Below are 16,530 nucleotides of genomic sequence, written 5' to 3'. Positions count from 1 at the left end.
GGAGGGCGGCTGGGACTGCGGCGTCTTTGGCATAGGACAGGAGAGGAGTGAATATACATAAAGGGAATAAATATTTCGGGAGACAATAACCAGATAGGAAGAGTCAAGTTTAGTAAGCCATACATTGAACAGTAAAGAACAGGAGTAAAGTTTTGCTTTGCTTGGACTGCCAGAAACTTGTAAAATGTACTATGCAAGTGCTAGCTAATATTCAAAGATCCTTAAAGGAGTATGATCTGTTTTAGTATAGTGAGCTAGAGATATGGGAAACGAGATTTGAGACATTAGTTCAGGTTATTCAGGTCTGGAGTCCAGTCCGGGTCCGGACGAGTCCATCGGTCCGGGAAATTTCTCAAAATGATGGACCCAGGACCGGACCTCTCCTGGACCCATGAGGACCGGACTGTAGAGGACCGGTCCATCAGTCCAGTCCTGCGTCCGGACCGAGTCCGAGCGGTCCGGGACCGGACATCAGCAACTATAACACACAAATGCAACTGTTCATTCAAAACTGCAGATAAAGACAATGTCGTGCCTAAAGTTGTAACCATGCATTCTACATTGTATATAATGAGAAGTAGTTCAAGGATTCTTCCTTAGCATTAGGTACCTAAGAGTTTGTATTGTTACTTGGCTATAGAGGTTTTGTGTGGGTGAAACTAATTGCCACATGAGTCAAAATCATCTAGAGTTAGAGTACATTAAGCGCCTATGTGAATCAAATTCACCCATCTCTCAGTCCGAATCTCATTCCGCCCTTCAAGTTTAAGTTTAACAGCTGCTTTGCGAAGTCCCGCAGCCGCACGCTTGTACGTTGCCTCACTCTCCTTGCAACTGCACATGTGCCCATAAACCACTTTAGCAAAGAACGGCCCATCCACATCAAGTAGCTCCCACATCGATCCGATCACACTTCGGAATCCAGAGAACTGCATAGCCGCAGCAAGGTGAAGTACTTCATCATGCATACCATCGTGAGGCTGCTCGGCAGTGTGGCAAGCAGAAAGAAACGCGAACTCTGCATTCGGAAGATTCGTTTGGACAATATCGAGTAAAGTCAGCCCACGGTCGGACAATTTGAAGGCAGAGTCGAACGGTTTTGAATTCAATCTTCCATGACAAACAAAATGCACCCATGACGTTTTCCGAAGCGCTTTAATTACTATATCACGGGATGCATTGCAACGTACTTTGGTCCTTATGCCGCGATAGCTCCTAATGTTGCAAATTTCCTTACTGGCTGACTCAAGTGAGGTATCTCCAACGATAAGTACCACTGGTTCGCGTACCACTCGGTCATCTCCACTACCACCTGATTGTGCATTGATCAGCGCCCCAAGTGTCGGAGTATATGATGAGATATATTTGTCCAGTAGATAACTGGTAGTACCACATGAATCTCTGAACGGACCCGCGGCATGAAAAGGAAGCGCTGACAATATAGACGTGGGGCACCACCATATCCGCGCCCCCTCCTCAATACCGAGCTCCTTTAGTTTATCGACCACTTTGGAGACTACCCTATCCCACAAAGTCTTCATCGTTTGGCAGAGTATCCTGTCATACTCTTGCGAGTTGGCTCCAAAACTTGTACGTGTCTCCAGGAGCTCCTCACATAGATCAGTGCTATCATCATAGAACTCTTCATCCAATGGAATACAAACAATCGATAGATCCTCCCGAGAGAGTACAATGAGTGCATCGGATCGATATTCACAATGGTTGACCACAATCACCGGACCCTCCGAAGCTGCCTGCTGCAAGACTTTTAACGGCGTAGCTGTGAGAAAGTCCTCAAACCCCAGGATTCGTCGTATCTCACTGATAAGCCCCTCCTGCTCGTTAGATATTCGCCTCTTCAGCTTCAGCCTCTCCTCGAACAAAACCCTCTCTGTATGCACATGCACGTCCAGTGCCGATGGCCCTCGTCCATTCGCATCTAAATCGGACTGCAACACAGAATGCGATAATGCAAGATTTTCCAGCTGGCAACTGACATTCCTGAACTTATCAGCGAGCTGCTTGTTTGTTTCCGCAAGGCGCTCTAGAGGTGCCCTAAATCCGCGCATCAACGACCAGAGAAGAGCCCTTCCTTGTTCAAGTATCTCTATGGCTTCTTCGAATCTGTTTTCTTCTATAGCGTAGGCAGCTGCGTCTAATGCAAGCTGTCCATGGTCGCATTTTTCCAGGAGGAAATCATGCTGTGAATGAAGAGTGGGGCTAATAATGACTGCACGTTGGAAAAGCAACATTGCCACCCTGTAAGCTCTGGATGTGGTAGGGTGAGCATGACTTCGAGCAAGGCGAGCCCACCTGTAGGCAATCTCGAGGCGCATCATCAGGCTTGAAAACTTATGTTCGGCGGCAAGTTCGAGTAATTGTGTACATTCTTCAAAATCCTGCGTGAGCCCAAACTCCATAAACCGAGAGAGTAATGAAGAGGCGAAGCTACTCAATGACCCAGAATGATCAGGATGGCCTTCGGGGCAAAGTTGCAGGGCAGTACGATGATGCTTGATGGCCTCGTTAATGTCCGTCACCTGTCCATAATGATCAAAACGAGTTCGAAGGGAGGCAGCAAGGTTGTCCAGAGACACGGAACGATAGGGATGTCCGTCAGAGCAAAGCTGCAGAGCAGCACGATGGTGCTCAATGGACTCGTCAAGGTCTGCAGTTTGCCCGTGCCGTTCGAATCGATGCCGTAGGGATCCCGCAAGGCCATTCAGAGACATAGGACGATAGGGATGATTGTCGGAGCAAAGTTGCAAGGCAGCTCTAGCATGCGCAATGGCTTCTTCAAGGTCCGCTTCTTGTCCATAATGGTGAAATCGACTTTGAATGGAAGCCGCAAGGTTGATCAGAGACGCGGAACGATCGGGATGGCCGGCCGGACGAAGTCGCAGGGCAGGATGACGGTGCTCGATGGACTCACCAAGGTCCGTGATCCATCCGTGCTGTTGATATCGAATTTGAAGGCAATTTGCGAGGTTATCTAGAGAACCGCAACGATTGGGGTTGCCGTCGGGGCGTAGCTGCAGGGCGGCACGATGATGCTCAATGGCCTCATCAAGGTCTGCGATCTGACCACACTGTTGGAATCGTGTTACCAACGAGTTTGCAAGATTATTCAGAGACAAGGAATGATTGGGATGGCGGCCTGGAGGAAGTTGCAGAGCAGCACGGTGGTACTTGATGGCTTCATCAAGGACTGGAATTTTCCCATGCAGCGAAAATCGAGCTCGGAGGGAAACTGCAAGATTGTTTAGAGACGTAAAACTGGGATGGTCGTCACTGCAAAGTTGCAAAGCAGCACTATCACGCTTGATGGCCTCTTCAAGGTCTGCGGTCTCTCCAAACTGTTGAAATCGAGCTCGAAGGGCAGCTCCAAGTGTATTTAGATACATAGAACGATCCGGGTGACCATCGGGGCAAAGTTGCAGAGCGGCACGACTACATTTGATGGCCTCATCAAGATCTGTAGTCCTTCCATAGCGTTGGAATCGATTCTGAAGGGAAACAGATAGGTTATTCAGAGATCCGGGTCGACCGGGATGGCCCTCGGGGGTCAGACGCAGGACGGCACGATCACACTGAATGGACTCCTCAAGATCTTCTGGTCTTCCATATTGCTTAAACCGCATGTTCAGATGATTACCAAAATCATTCAATATCTCTAAGCGTTCCGAATGTCCCTCAGGATAAAGTCCAAGTGTGATACGATCATAAAAAATCGACTTGTCAAGTTCTTCCCATTCCCATGATTGTTCAAAGCGCCACCAGTGTTCAATGGCTAGTTGTTGGAGGACATCACAAATCAATTCAAGGTCCACGTAGTACGCCATTATAGGTACGGAAACGCAGCGGAGTGTGCTGATAATTCACCAAGAATCTTTGACTGAGCAGTTTGGTCAGAGAAATGAGAAAAACCAGCGATGAGGGATGCATTACCTGAAATCCTCCGTTGACCTTGGAGCCTGCTCGTCCGTACTGTTTGCTCTCTTCTACACAAAGGCTTCTCCGCGAGTCGAAGAGTCTTCTATGCTACCACTCGCTGCTCGTATGTGAGATGAAGGGACTGACCCAAAGGGAAAGAGAAAACGACCAATGCTACGTTATGCAACAAACGGTATCAGTAGCAGAAGCTGGCAACTTGACTTGAGCCTTTAACACAGAGCACACGTTGCTGTGGTTGGGAACAGGTGTGCTTACTTATATACAACACCAGCCATGCCAAGAATACGACAAAGCTTTGACGCAAGCTGAAGCTTAGGATAGTGCAGAATCTGATGAGAAGGAATAAAGGCATACGAGAAGGAATAAAGGCATATAGCGTGATTCGCTCAGATATTAAAGCCATACATTTTACTCGATACTCGATATTTGCATACACAAAGGCTATATGGAGCCTGTGTCAAGAATCCATTGTATGAACGGCAGTGCTCATTGCTGAAAACAGAGACGTTACTAGAAGAATTGCAGGATCCAAAACAGGAAAACGTACCCAGTCGCTTTTTCAGATCCGCAGTAACAAAAGTATCAAGACAACTCGAGGACAACCTATTTTTAGTACTGATATTAGACAGACAGACTCGCGCCTACAAATAACCCAAAAGAATTAACAATATGATGAACATGAGCTCCATCAAAAGCAGCAAGGGGATAATTACCTGAGCACAAGCACTGTATGAAACCCATGACTAAAACTAATGAAAGGCAGGAGAGAGGTTTGGGATTGTTTCGAGTTGTTGTGTGTGTTGATCATAGCAAATGTTTGCAGGGCCTCAGCCCAGCATGGTGCAGAAATATACAACCAGACGAATTGCACAACAGGTCCATACTCCCCAAACCCAAGGCTCAGATTGCTATCATAGTATCAGAATTGTCAGAAAACACGAAAAACAAAAAGGTTGTAAGCAACCCACCGACCACTCTCTCAAGTCAAATGTGAACCCAAGCATGCCAGTGGTCCCATAGCCGTTTCTTTGAGAGCTAGGCCAGCAAGCAAAGCACAAGTCTACGTTGATGGTGGCGCCATGCATCATCGCAATGCTTTAAGCCGGCTTAGCAAAGTCAAAATTACCATACGCACTCTCGGAGACAAACTAGGGAAACCTGTCAGTGCCATGCGAGAAAATTACCCAAAATGTGTAGTACCGAGATGACGTTTACAAATTACAAACAATAGGAGAGGAGGGAGCAAGCCGAACATCGGAGTCATCTTGGTCGACTTTCAGATGTCATACATGCAAAAATGCTGATTGTTTACGGTTTAGTGTGACGAACGCATTCCCTGTGACATGCTAAAACGGATATGCCTTTGCCTGTTTTGGAGACTTGCTATGCCTTCATTATTTTAAGCGACTATATTTTACTAAATACACAGCACAGCAGACCTACGGATTGATTGCGGAACAACATGAAAAAGGAGAGAAACGGAATGTGATAGTCCAACAGATAAGCATCAGAAAAATGATGCACTGGCACCACAAGCGTCAATCAAGCGCCGATGTGTACCAAATTAACCCATCACTCTAGCCTCTGTCTGCACGTCTTCCTGCTCTCTCAATGCCAGAACGGCTTTACGAAGCGCAGCTGCAGAACGCTTATGTATCACTTCACCGTCTTCATACTCTGCCATGTATGAATAAACCTCTCTAGCCAGTAAAGGACCATCCGGATCGTACAGTTCCCACATTGTCCCGATCACGCTTTGAAAATCACAGAATTGCACTGCGGCAGCCAAGTGGAGGACTTCATCGTATAAGCCAAATCCGCCCTGTTCGGAAGTATGACAGGCAGACAGAAACGCAGACTCAGCGTTTGGAAGGTTAGCTCGTATGATATCAAGCAATGTCAACCACCCGTCGGAGAGCTTGAAAGAAGAGTCAAGCGATCCTGAACCAAGATCTCCGTGGCAAGCAAAATGAATCCATGTTACTCTCCGTAGACGCTCCATTACCGTGCTACGAAGTGCCTTCTCATCAAGAAATAATGCATGAGATGAAACATAGCTCCGCGTGTTGTTCCGAACGGCACGAACTTCGGGTCCAGTTGACTTAAGGGATTTGGTGTCACTAACGATAAGCATTCTAGGATTGCCCACGTTTTCCCTCGACCGAGCACTGACGAGAGCCCCGAGACTCGGAGTATATGATGACACGTAATCGTCCAATAAATACTTTACAGTGCCATTGGCATCCCTGAACGGACCTGCTGCGTGGAAAGGAAGAGCGGAAAGCACAGATGTAGGGCACCACCACATGCGAGCCCCTTTAGTAATCCCAAGCTCTTCCAGTCTGGCGACAACTTTGAAGACAATCCTGTCCCATAGCATTTTCATTGCTTGTCGGAGTATCTCGTCGTATTCCAAGGAGTCAACTTTCAATTGCCTTCGAGCCTCCAAAAGTTTGACGCACAGCTCAAAACTATCCTTGCCAAGTTCTTCGTCTAGCGGAAGGCAGATAACAGGGAGATCCTCGCGAGAAAGGACAATGAGCACATCGGATCGACATTCGGTATGATTCACTACAATCACTGGACCTTCTGAAGCGGCCTGCTGAAGTACGTTAAACGGCGTAGCTGCAAGGAAGCCCTCGAACCCAGAGATTTGCCGTATCTCGTCAATAATCTCTTCCTGTTCAGTGGAGAGTTGCTTCTTTAGCTTCAGTCCCTGCTTGAACAATTTCCGTTCTCTATACATGTCCAGCATAGGTGACCCGCTTTCAATCGCGCTTGAATTAGACAGCATCACCGGAGATGATGTCGCAAGATTCTTCAGCTGGAGACTAACGTCCCTGAACCTATCAGCAAGTTTAAAACTACTACTCACACTTTGCACATTGTCTACTATTTGTCAAATACTTAAAAGTATACTACTGCTCACACTTTGTATAAAGCTAGTACTACTTCTACCACATATTTCCTTTCTAATCAGAGCAAAGAATTAGAACTTATATATAGATTAATATGCTTGTTAATACCTTGTCTGATACATTGCTACTAGGATTCTACCCTCCTCCTCTCTTTTTCTCAACATTTAAACATTTACTAATTTTCAAACACTCAGTATTTCCTCCAGCTACAACTATGAGTAAGATAGATACTAGCAAACATAGTACCAGGTCAACAGTGTCTAGTTGCCTCAGACAGAGTACTGAATGTAGTAAGGATAGTCTTTTCTCCAAACAGTATGATGAGCTTTTGCAAAACATTGAAAAGGACATTTTAGAAGAGGCAACAAACTGGGTCAGAACAATGATGAAGTATAATTCAATAAGACAAATTCACTCAGAAGTAATTCAAACTCACAAACACTTTCACATCTACCAAGAAATCCAAAGGTCACCTACAGATTTAGTAAGAATTGAAGAAGACAAGTGGAAGATTATAGAGGACTTGAAAGAAGAGTATATGCAAAATGTTAGACCTATTGGGAAAGCCTTGGATAAGCTAAATGAGGGCAGTATTTATGAACGTGATTGGTACCTTGAGAATGGTGTATCCAGGACTCTGGGCATTAATGATGAGAAGACCAAGTCTGCTATAAAAGAGGAGATATGCAAACATAATGTGAAAGATATCATTGGTAGTGCCATTTATTTCAGAGACATGAAACTGGCTAAGGCCTTGAAAGTGACTCGCAGACTCTGCAAAGATCCTTCCATTGTTGATAATTGTGACAACTTCTGGAAAGTGTATGTAAAGCAATGGGAAGACGTTTGGAAAGAAGAGATTCTTGTTGCTGAATTACATGAAAAATGTTGCAAGAAGTTTGTGAAAGCTAAGAAGACGCTTGAGAAGCTTGGGAAGAGTCATAAAGGGACGGATAGTCGGATGCGGAAGTTGGAAAAGCAGCAGAATGATCTTCGTGAATTGAAGACAAAGGTACAGAGGGATCACGAAGAAACAATACATGATGTAGAATTATACAGTAAACTGATAGTTAATAGGGAGTATACAGAAGGTTGCCCTAAGTGTAGGCCTTCTGCTCAGAAAAAATGGAGTGACATTGGGAGAGGAGCGTGTAGCTGAGGGAATGGTATGAACAGCAATGGTTTTTTATCTTAGATTTAGAGTGCTTGGTGCAAATTGTAGAAAGAATTGTGAGTGCATATCGTGTATTGAATCGATTGCGTGCTGAGGGCCATCAATGAGCAATGGATGGAAGACGCTCTAAAGGGGATGCCCTGGGAGAACAGACGACCTGCGGCAGGAGAGAAGGCCATTTGCGATAAGGAAGACCACGTCATGTCCGACAGATAAGCGATAGGATATTATCTGATATTCCATATGCGGATACACGGCTAGATAAAATATACGATAAATGATAAATAATATTTCCTCCGAAAATAACGTATTTCGCCATCCGACCACACTTGGTCGCATTCTCCTCTTCCTTTCTCCCCTCTTGATCCCTTACCACCACCATCCCCCTCTCCGGCGTGTCCTTTGTATCCGTGTCCACACAAAGGCAGACGAAATGTCGACAAAGGACGACCTGAGAATAGACTACACCCAACCTCTCGCAACGCTCCTCAAGCTCGCAACAAGTGCCGCGCACGAGAGTGCAGAGCATTCCCAGGGCGCCGGGTGGCTTACCCGTGGAGAGCTCGACAAGGAGGAATACGTCCGTTTCCTCATGATGCTCTACCACGTCTACGAGTGAGTTGCCACATTCTCACACTTTCACACACAAACGCCACGGAACGGAAGACGTTGTACTAACAACGCGTCGTTACGCGACCCTCCCCGCACGCAGCACGTTAGAAACCGCGTTAGAGCGACACAGCTCGCACCCTGTTCTTGCACCGACGTATAACCCCGCGCTCCTTGCGCGTGCACCAAGTCTTGCAGCAGACATTGCTTACTTACTTGACGTCCCGGAGACGTCCTGGGTCGAGCACACCATTCACCAAGAACTCCAACGCTCGCCACCAGAACCCTTCGAGTCATACGTCTCGCGCCTAAAGTATCTTGCCTACGAAGCGCCCGATCCTTCCCCGCTACTCGCACACGCGTACGTACGGTACCTCGGCGATCTAAGTGGCGGACAGACAATCCGACGGAACATCGCCAAGGCGTACGGCGTTGACCACGAGCTCAGCAGCAGCAGTAAAGGGGACAGTCGCGGCACACAGTTTTACGAATTTCGGCAGCTGGGGAGTAGTAAGCCTGCGAGTATAGGTGACATGAAGAAGATCAAGGAATGGTTCCGTGCCGGTATGAATCAAGGAGGTGGCGATGATGCTGCGAAGAAACGTAAGTGTCTTCTAGTCCGCTATGGGTCCTTCACCGTCATGTGTCCGAGGTTCCCGCGCTATGCTTTGACGCCCACAGACCTTGATTATTGACATGTGTTGATGTTCTTTGCTTTTGTAGAGGCTATTGCGGAAGAGGCGGTGTATGCATTTGAGCTGAATGAGGGACTCTTCACGCTTTTGCGACCCCCTTCGACCAAATCGGCGTCTCAAGCGCCAGCGGCTGCACCGCTCGGGAACCCTTCCGACTCGCCGCCTTTGTCCACTGCTCCTTCTCAGGCAAACATGAACGGGAATGGCAATGCACACGCAAATGGACATGCTAGCGCTAATGGACATGCTAACGTTAATGGAGAAGCGAAATACTCGCCACTCATGCTCCAACCTCCACCTGAGCCTGAAGAAAGCGCATACTCGCTTTCGACCATCTTGACTGTTATTATGGCTGTTGGACTTGCGCATTTTGTACTCGTCACTGGAGGATTCACGGGTGCGAAGGGATTTGGGAAGCTCGAGACCGCGTTAGAATGGTTTGGAGATAGAATGCATTCCGTCTTTGGTTGATCGATGCGGCGAGCATTGCATAGCATTAATGCGTGTATATGCTGTGCGAACGTTTGATGTAGATTTATTTTTGGGTTCTCTCGTCTGGAATCTGGTTACTCGTTCTTTCATTCTTTTCTGCTCTCCTTAACCCGCATACCTAGTCTTATCCTCACTTGTCATGACATACCACCTCCGACCTGCATGTACGCATTGTATTATTTGTAATGAAACGAAATGCATAGATACATTGTCTATCCGACGCCGGGCGAACAAGTCGACTTTATAAGATGAAGCGCTAATCAACGCGTGTACTATGGCAATGCCGTGGATGAAATTAAATTGAAGACAAGACAATGACAAGGCCCTGTCCTGAATAGAAGAGGTGCATTGGACAAAAGTAATGATTCTGGAAGATTCTGGCTGATTGTGGCAAGTCCATCCACACTAGTGGCGACTCGCTCTACTCTCTGAGTTACTTACTTAACCTGGCCTGTCTCTCCTTTGCACTACCGTCTTGACCCTCAACCGACTCCTGCTTTCTCTCATCTCTCTCACCACACGTTCAGGATTTTTAAATTTGGTAGTTGATACGTTGATAAGATCGGAAAGATGCCGTTGAATTACTCAAAGTGGGATCGTCTGGAGGTGAGTGGGTGCTTGTATGCGTCGTGTAGTAGATCGAATGAGTTGACTAACGTACGACGACGATGACGACGACAATGATAGATCTCAGACGACTCAGACATCGAAGGCCATCCGAACGTCGACCATCGTTCTCTCGTCAAGTACGTTCACCATCTTTTATCCCTTCATCTCTTCAATCAAACTGATCGCGTGAAATCGTAGCTGGAAACGACGAGACATCCACGAAAAACGTGCTCAACGGAACGCCAAAATCACTTCTCTCAAATCCAACATCGCGATAAACGACGTCCTCCTCCCTCGTCTCCGGTCCATCACAGAAGACGTACACAACTCCTCTAACACACCAGCCGAGTTCTCTCGGATCGTTGAGCAACTTCGTACTTCTCCTTCCCCACTCGCCCCTCCTCCACCGGACCCAGCGATCTTCGGCCCAGAAGCAGCTAAGCAAAGACAGGTACCGTATGACGAGATGATACTTTCGTTATTGATGAAAGTATACGAAGACGCTAAGGAGAAAGGTGTAGCGGCGACTGATGATCGGTTAGCTGAGGTGTTGGTTAAGAACTTGAAGGGGCATGTGGCGAGGCTTGGTGAAGAGCAGGAGAGGTTGAAGAAGGAGTTGGACGGGGAGGAGAGGGAGAAGGATAAGAAGATTACGAGTGAGCATTTGCATGATGCTTGGGATTCGCATGTTAGTAGTCTCCTTTCCTCGAATTATGAGTTTGCTAACTGGAGTTTTAGTACGTCCCACCGACACCGGAACCAAAACCAGTAAAAGGCCTCAGCTCAAAACCAAAGACAACAGCTACAGAGACGAAGACCGATTTCGAAGTTCTGAACACAAAAAGTGTCGAACAAGCCCAAGCCGCTTCTCTCGCTTCCCAAAACCCTCCTCCTCCCACCTCTCCCACCTCCACCACCACCACACCAACTGGAGGAAATAATGCAGATGATGACGACGACGAACTCCCAGAAATGACACCCACACTCGAAGAGTTCTCTCACCTCCCACTCCGCGGATACGAACAATCCTTCCACTTCATCCAATCCCATCGTGAAGTCTACGTCCCCGGAGCATCCGACGCTCTCCTCATAGCCGCCTTCCAAGCTGAACGCGCTAACAACCCTACATACGCAAAACAATGCGTTCATCAATCTCTCCTCTTGCAATATTGTGAGAAACTAGGACCTGACGGTGTAAGGTTGTTTTTTAAGAGGATGATGAGTGGGGATGCGAGAGCAGATGGTGTTTTTTCGAAAGATGTGGAAGATACGTATGAGCATGTTCAGAAGAGGGTTAAGGCTCAGAGGGAGGAGGAGAGAGAGAGAGGTGTTGATGAGAATGGGGAGACGGAGCAGATTCAGTTGGTTGTTGAAGGTGCAGATGGGACAACTCAAAACATTTCTTTCGTCATTCCTGACGGTCCACCACCCGAACACCTACAACTCGAAGGACCAGGCACCGAAAGCCTAAACATCGAAGAAGTGAGAAAGGCGTTACAGATGAGGTGGGACGTGTATAATGGGTTCCCTGAAGAACTCAAAAACGCTCTGAAGAGCCAGAAGTTGGAAGAGGTGAATAAGGTGTTGGGGAAGATGAAGGTGAGTGATGCGGAAAGGGTTGTTGGGCTTTTGGATAGTGCGGGGATTTTGAACTTTGCGGAGGGGGGGATTAGGGATGAGACGGGGAGGTCGAACTCTAAGGAAGAGGAGGATGATGAGGGTGAAGATGCGGATGTGGAAGGTGGACCTGAGGAGTCTGATGATGATGAGGTGGATGAAGAGGAGGATAAGGACACGAAAGCGTGAAAACTCGGTCCCCGCTTTTTACTTTTTAAAATTGTTTTTTGGAACGAGTTGTATCAACAAAAAGGAATCTTGTATCATTTGCTTGCTAGAATAAACGACTTATTTATCTCATGTTCCTGTATCGCACGGCATAGACACGATAGTATTGACATCGTCCAAAAAAGTTGGCATTGCAAAGTAATATAGGACAATGAGAAGGGTTTCCGAGTAACTGACTTATCGCTTCTTCCCAGCCTGCGCCATCCGTCGACTCTTCCCCAACCGCTTCTGCTTCTCTCCCTTCCCAGCCTTCTTCCCACCGCCCTTCTTACCAGAAGAGAACTCAAAATTCTCCGTACTCTTCCGAGTATTCTGTTTGTCTCTCCTTCCCTTGCCGCTACCGAATCCGAATTTCGCGTCACGTCCTTTACGGGAGAGACGTTTCTTTCCACCCCCACTTGCGTTGGGTTTCGATCGTTTGGAGGGATGAGGAGAGGAGAGGGCGTCTTCGACTGCGATGTCGAATGCGGAGTCGTCTGCGTTTGCGGTGGTGTCGTCTAATGCGTCTTTATGTTCTGCGCACAAAAGGTAAAAAAGCATAAGTTCCCGCATTCCAAAACCAAAAGAAAAATAAATCAACAAGAAAAGGGAAAAGGAAAAAAGTAACGCACTTCGTTTCAACCCCTTCAACCTCTCCTCCATCTCCTTCTTGCTCCTCTCCCTTTCCTTAATCTTCTCAATCTGAACTTGTTTCCCGTATTTCTTACCTTCGCGTTCTCGGCGTTTTTCTTCGCTTCGTTTGAGAGCGGCGGTTTCGTCGAGGAGACGTTGACGGATACGTTCCATGTGGGCGTCTGATTTGACCATTTCGGCGAAGTAGTCGGGTGGGCGGGTGAAGGGGAGGGTGTGGGTTGAGGCGAGGGTGTGGGCTGTGGAGGCGCCGTGGAGGGCTTGTTTGTAGCTGTAAAAATTGGGTGAGATGTAAGTGAGAGGAAGGATTGGGAGGGAAGGAAAGGAGGGGAGACTGACAAGGCGAGTTCACGGTTGAGGTCGTCGTTCACGTCGACGGAGATAGTCTCTGGATAGGTTACTGTTAAAGTTTCTGTCCATGGTAGAGAGGCGTCGAGCTTGATAGTATCGCGTATTCGCTCGAGAGCAACCTATGAGAAATAGCGTAGCCCATGTTAAATAGTAAACGGGGGTGTAACGGGTAAAGGCACGCACTTTGTTGTTGGTGATAATTTTTTGTCGAGGAACAGCATCTTCGTCGACGGACTCTGCATCTTCAAGGGCGACCTCGTCGTCGTCGTCGTCGTCGTCTTCGTCCAGCTCGGCCTCGCCGTGTACGCTTCCTTCCTCATCGTCGCTTTCGCTCTCCTCGTCCGAATCGGCTTCGACTAGTTCCTGTATTTGCATATCTCCATCCTCGTCTCCTTCGTCGATTTCACTATCTTCGTCGTCGTCTTCTCCGTCTTCATCTTCACCTTCAAGCGCGTCCAGCTGCATACGTCCGACATCGTCAAGACCGTCTTCACCAAGTGCTTTCATGAGCTTCTTCATCCCTCCTTCATCTACACCATCGTCATCGTCGTCATCATCATTATCATCTCCCTCCTCATCTTCACTTTCTTCCTCCGAGCCAGTCTCTTCGTCCTCCTCTTGTTCTTCCTCGTCGTCTTCTTCCTCGATCGCCCGAGATTCCACAGGAAGGTTTTTATTGCCCTTTCGCGTGTTGCTGGGTTTGACGTCCTTCGACTTGGCTACTTTAGAAGATGATGGTTTACGAGAAGTAGCCTTTTGTTTTGATTTTGAGTCGGACTTGAGTTTACCGGGCATTTTTCTGAGGAGTTTAGTGGAGGCGGAAAGGTAAACAGAGAAGAGTAGAGTTGACTCTGAATTTCTGAAACTTTTTGTGATCGACGTTCATTTACCTGGTTAGGAAGGAGAATTCCACGCTACTGACTCCGAACTCTATTTGAACGCATTGCAGCTTGTTAATCAACCTTCGCTGTATTGCTAGTCTACAGCGAGATGAGGTTCAACTGTGTCGTGATATTTATCAATAAACGAGTTTGCAGACTCAGGACCAGCAAATGTTACAGTAACTTGAAACTTTCTCTTTGAATTTATACGAGTACATCTATCATTCTATTTACAAAAATCTCCTCTCTTCGGAGAATTTATACATTTCTGTCACATCTCCTTTAGTGTGAACAAAGGGTAGAAACGACCGTTCGAGTCGTACTGAATGTCTAAAAAGTCGACTTCGCAAGACTTCTTCCATTCGTGTATGGAAGGGTTGTCAGCTTTAGGGACGAGCTCAAGCTTTATGGATTTCTCTATAATATGTGCTGTTTGTCAACGAATTCCTTGGAGGGTGGACAGCATGGACTTGACGTACCTCCTGCTGACGAGTAACCCATGATGTAGAACTTGCTCACCATTACAGAAGTAACGATGGCTTTGCCTTTTACTGATTTAGCGAGCTCCGGGTTGGCGGCGAGTGTTGAATTCATAATATCATCATACATGCGGTTTGTATCACATCCAAACATTCCGTGATAAGCGCTATTTTTAGATTCAAAGTGCAGATTAACTTGAACAAGACAGTCGTTATTCGTCTCGCTTCGGAATTATAATTAGTTTTAGGGATTCGTTTGATGAGATGTATGTGTGATACGTACTTTTCTCCACCGCGAGTAACTGTGCATCCAGCATGAACGGGTACGAGCCGAGTACGGCGGCTAGTTTTTGAGAGTGGTTCTTGTGGCACCGCAGTGTCTTTCTGGACTGATTCTCCAAGAATATTTCCTTCACGGTGGAACCGTCCGGTTTTACTGTTGAAAATCCCGTAATCTCCGGGCTGCACAACCAGATAAGTTTAGAAAACGACCAACATTGATGTAAACTCGAACTCACTTCAATCTTTTTTTCAGAAGGATTGAGATTCGGGTACTGATTCGAGTTGTTTCGAATCAGTTCGACAAATTTACCAGTTGTAGTCTTAAGAACATGGTTCAAAAGTCGTGCTTTTGCTATTGCTTCAAGTTGGTTGAGGTAAGACGGAAGGATGCTGGTACTAACGACGTGAATTGGCGAAGTTTATATAGGCCTGAGGCCAGAAGGCCACCTAGGCAAGAGGGGCCACTCGATGCGCAGTACTAGTGCCGCATTTTACAAAGCTCTGCATAACAGTATATTTCATGTTTTCTGAGTCAGTCTGCCCAAGCGGAGAATTCGCTTTGGTACAATCGACCTAACTTAGAAGGAGGCTTGGTTTTACCAGTGGACTTTCAATGCCATAATAAGGCTACGTGTAGGACCATAGACCAAAACGTCATGTGTAAAGTCAAGTTGAAGACATATGGTCTAAAAGGAGAGGTCCGCTTAATAACTTGTGATCTCTCCTGGTCTGGAGAGATGTCCCCTGCATTGGCATCGACATATTACTTTATGTTTGTGCAAGCGCGTCTGTGTACCTCAGCAATTCTGTACACATCCGAGTTGTGTGGCACAAGTGAAGTACGTAGTTTACCAGGTGCGGTTGTGATGTACACGTGTTATACAATGATACATGCACAAACAAACCATTTTCATCGGCATCGGCACGTCGTTTCTCTACTCTACGAACGTTCAGGTTCATCCCGCCTCTTTGAACAGAGTTTCAGGTCATCAGCTCCGTTGTCAACCTACCTTTTTCCAAAGCTCTCGTTGCTAATTTCCGGTCTGTTTGGCGTGCAAAGTTCGATCACGCTCTCGTCGACTTGGCTGGCTTACCGTATTCGACATCAATGTTGCGATGCCTTCTCCACTGGTATCAATCTGCGTATATCTAAGAATTATTGCTGTTGTGACGGTCTCCCTGATATTGAGCATGCTGCACCCGAGTCGGGAACGAGCTGTAGCATGTGCAAGTCCTGGCTTCGATCAAAATCTTTCAGGTGATCGATTCGGCTAACGACATACTCGTATTCGACATCCAGCAAGATACGTTTAGCTGTATCTACATGCACCAGTTATGTCCTTACTGTGTCACCCTTCATGACATCTGAGTAGCGCCGAGTTCTGCTAGTTGGTGAGGGTCCGTTTGTTCTCGCCAGCTTGCTGCGTAGGGCACTAAGGATACCTTGCATGTATGTTCACCGAAGATATCACTAAATTCCAGAACACTGCTGTAGCTTTTTTGCTGCTAGTTGAACTAGAAGCTTCTTCTGATCTCTTTTCTTCCATTGATTTGCAGTCTACCGATGTCGAACCCGCGAAGTGGGATTGCTCTAACAGAACTCGTATACAG

General features: G+C 46.9%; 7 protein-coding genes across 7 annotated transcripts; 4 read left to right on the top strand and 3 right to left on the bottom strand.

Moving 5' to 3' along the window:
• Positions 1-701: 701 nt before the first annotated feature.
• FOMMEDRAFT_94862 (TPR-like protein) lies at positions 702-3,842 on the bottom strand (the record flags this gene model as incomplete). Its single annotated transcript, XM_007270647.1, has 2 exons — positions 702-1,889; positions 1,998-3,842. 2 exons carry the CDS (start codon positions 3,840-3,842, stop codon positions 702-704), a joined length of 3,033 nt encoding a protein of 1,010 aa, XP_007270709.1.
• A 223-nt stretch (positions 3,843-4,065) lies between these two features.
• On the top strand, positions 4,066-5,086 carry FOMMEDRAFT_23369 (uncharacterized protein). Its single transcript, XM_007270606.1, has 6 exons — positions 4,066-4,142; positions 4,210-4,265; positions 4,360-4,446; positions 4,502-4,595; positions 4,668-4,862; positions 4,923-5,086. Exons 5-6 carry the CDS (start codon positions 4,694-4,696, stop codon positions 4,946-4,948), a joined length of 195 nt encoding a protein of 64 aa, XP_007270668.1. The 5' UTR covers positions 4,066-4,142; positions 4,210-4,265; positions 4,360-4,446; positions 4,502-4,595; positions 4,668-4,693; the 3' UTR covers positions 4,949-5,086.
• Positions 5,087-7,410: 2,324 nt separating this feature from the next.
• On the top strand, positions 7,411-8,262 carry FOMMEDRAFT_161232 (uncharacterized protein; the record flags this gene model as incomplete). The annotated part of the gene is made up of 4 exons (XM_007270800.1): positions 7,411-7,884; positions 7,943-8,038; positions 8,095-8,102; positions 8,142-8,262. The coding sequence occupies 4 exons, from the start codon at positions 7,411-7,413 to the stop codon at positions 8,260-8,262; spliced, it is 699 nt and encodes a 232-aa protein (XP_007270862.1).
• A 172-nt stretch (positions 8,263-8,434) lies between these two features.
• On the top strand, positions 8,435-10,034 carry FOMMEDRAFT_143010 (heme oxygenase-like protein). Its single transcript, XM_007270799.1, has 3 exons — positions 8,435-8,661; positions 8,759-9,258; positions 9,379-10,034. Exons 1-3 carry the CDS (start codon positions 8,480-8,482, stop codon positions 9,819-9,821), a joined length of 1,125 nt encoding a protein of 374 aa, XP_007270861.1. The 5' UTR covers positions 8,435-8,479; the 3' UTR covers positions 9,822-10,034.
• Positions 10,035-10,307: 273 nt separating this feature from the next.
• FOMMEDRAFT_113619 (hsp90-like protein) lies at positions 10,308-12,352 on the top strand. Its single transcript, XM_007270798.1, has 4 exons — positions 10,308-10,448; positions 10,530-10,588; positions 10,650-11,139; positions 11,190-12,352. Exons 1-4 carry the CDS (start codon positions 10,413-10,415, stop codon positions 12,255-12,257), a joined length of 1,653 nt encoding a protein of 550 aa, XP_007270860.1. The 5' UTR covers positions 10,308-10,412; the 3' UTR covers positions 12,258-12,352.
• A 65-nt stretch (positions 12,353-12,417) lies between these two features.
• FOMMEDRAFT_143008 (Ebp2-domain-containing protein) lies at positions 12,418-14,095 on the bottom strand. Its single transcript, XM_007270797.1, has 4 exons — positions 13,461-14,095; positions 13,266-13,396; positions 12,908-13,197; positions 12,418-12,811 (listed from the first exon to the last, which is right to left on the bottom strand). The coding sequence occupies exons 1-4, from the start codon at positions 14,070-14,072 to the stop codon at positions 12,474-12,476; spliced, it is 1,371 nt and encodes a 456-aa protein (XP_007270859.1). The 5' UTR covers positions 14,073-14,095; the 3' UTR covers positions 12,418-12,473.
• A 334-nt stretch (positions 14,096-14,429) lies between these two features.
• Positions 14,430-16,215, bottom strand: FOMMEDRAFT_161228 (uncharacterized protein; the record flags this gene model as incomplete). Its single annotated transcript, XM_007270796.1, has 6 exons — positions 14,430-14,575; positions 14,638-14,861; positions 14,921-15,099; positions 15,156-15,191; positions 16,014-16,153; positions 16,203-16,215. 6 exons carry the CDS (start codon positions 16,213-16,215, stop codon positions 14,430-14,432), a joined length of 738 nt encoding a protein of 245 aa, XP_007270858.1.
• Between the last annotated feature and the right edge of the window lie 315 nt (positions 16,216-16,530).

This window comes from Fomitiporia mediterranea, assembly GCF_000271605.1.
Source record: "Fomitiporia mediterranea MF3/22 unplaced genomic scaffold FOMMEscaffold_14, whole genome shotgun sequence".
NCBI lineage: Eukaryota > Fungi > Basidiomycota > Agaricomycetes > Hymenochaetales > Hymenochaetaceae > Fomitiporia > Fomitiporia mediterranea.
Note: the sequence above shows the minus strand (reverse complement) of the source record. Positions and strands in the feature narration are given on the sequence as shown.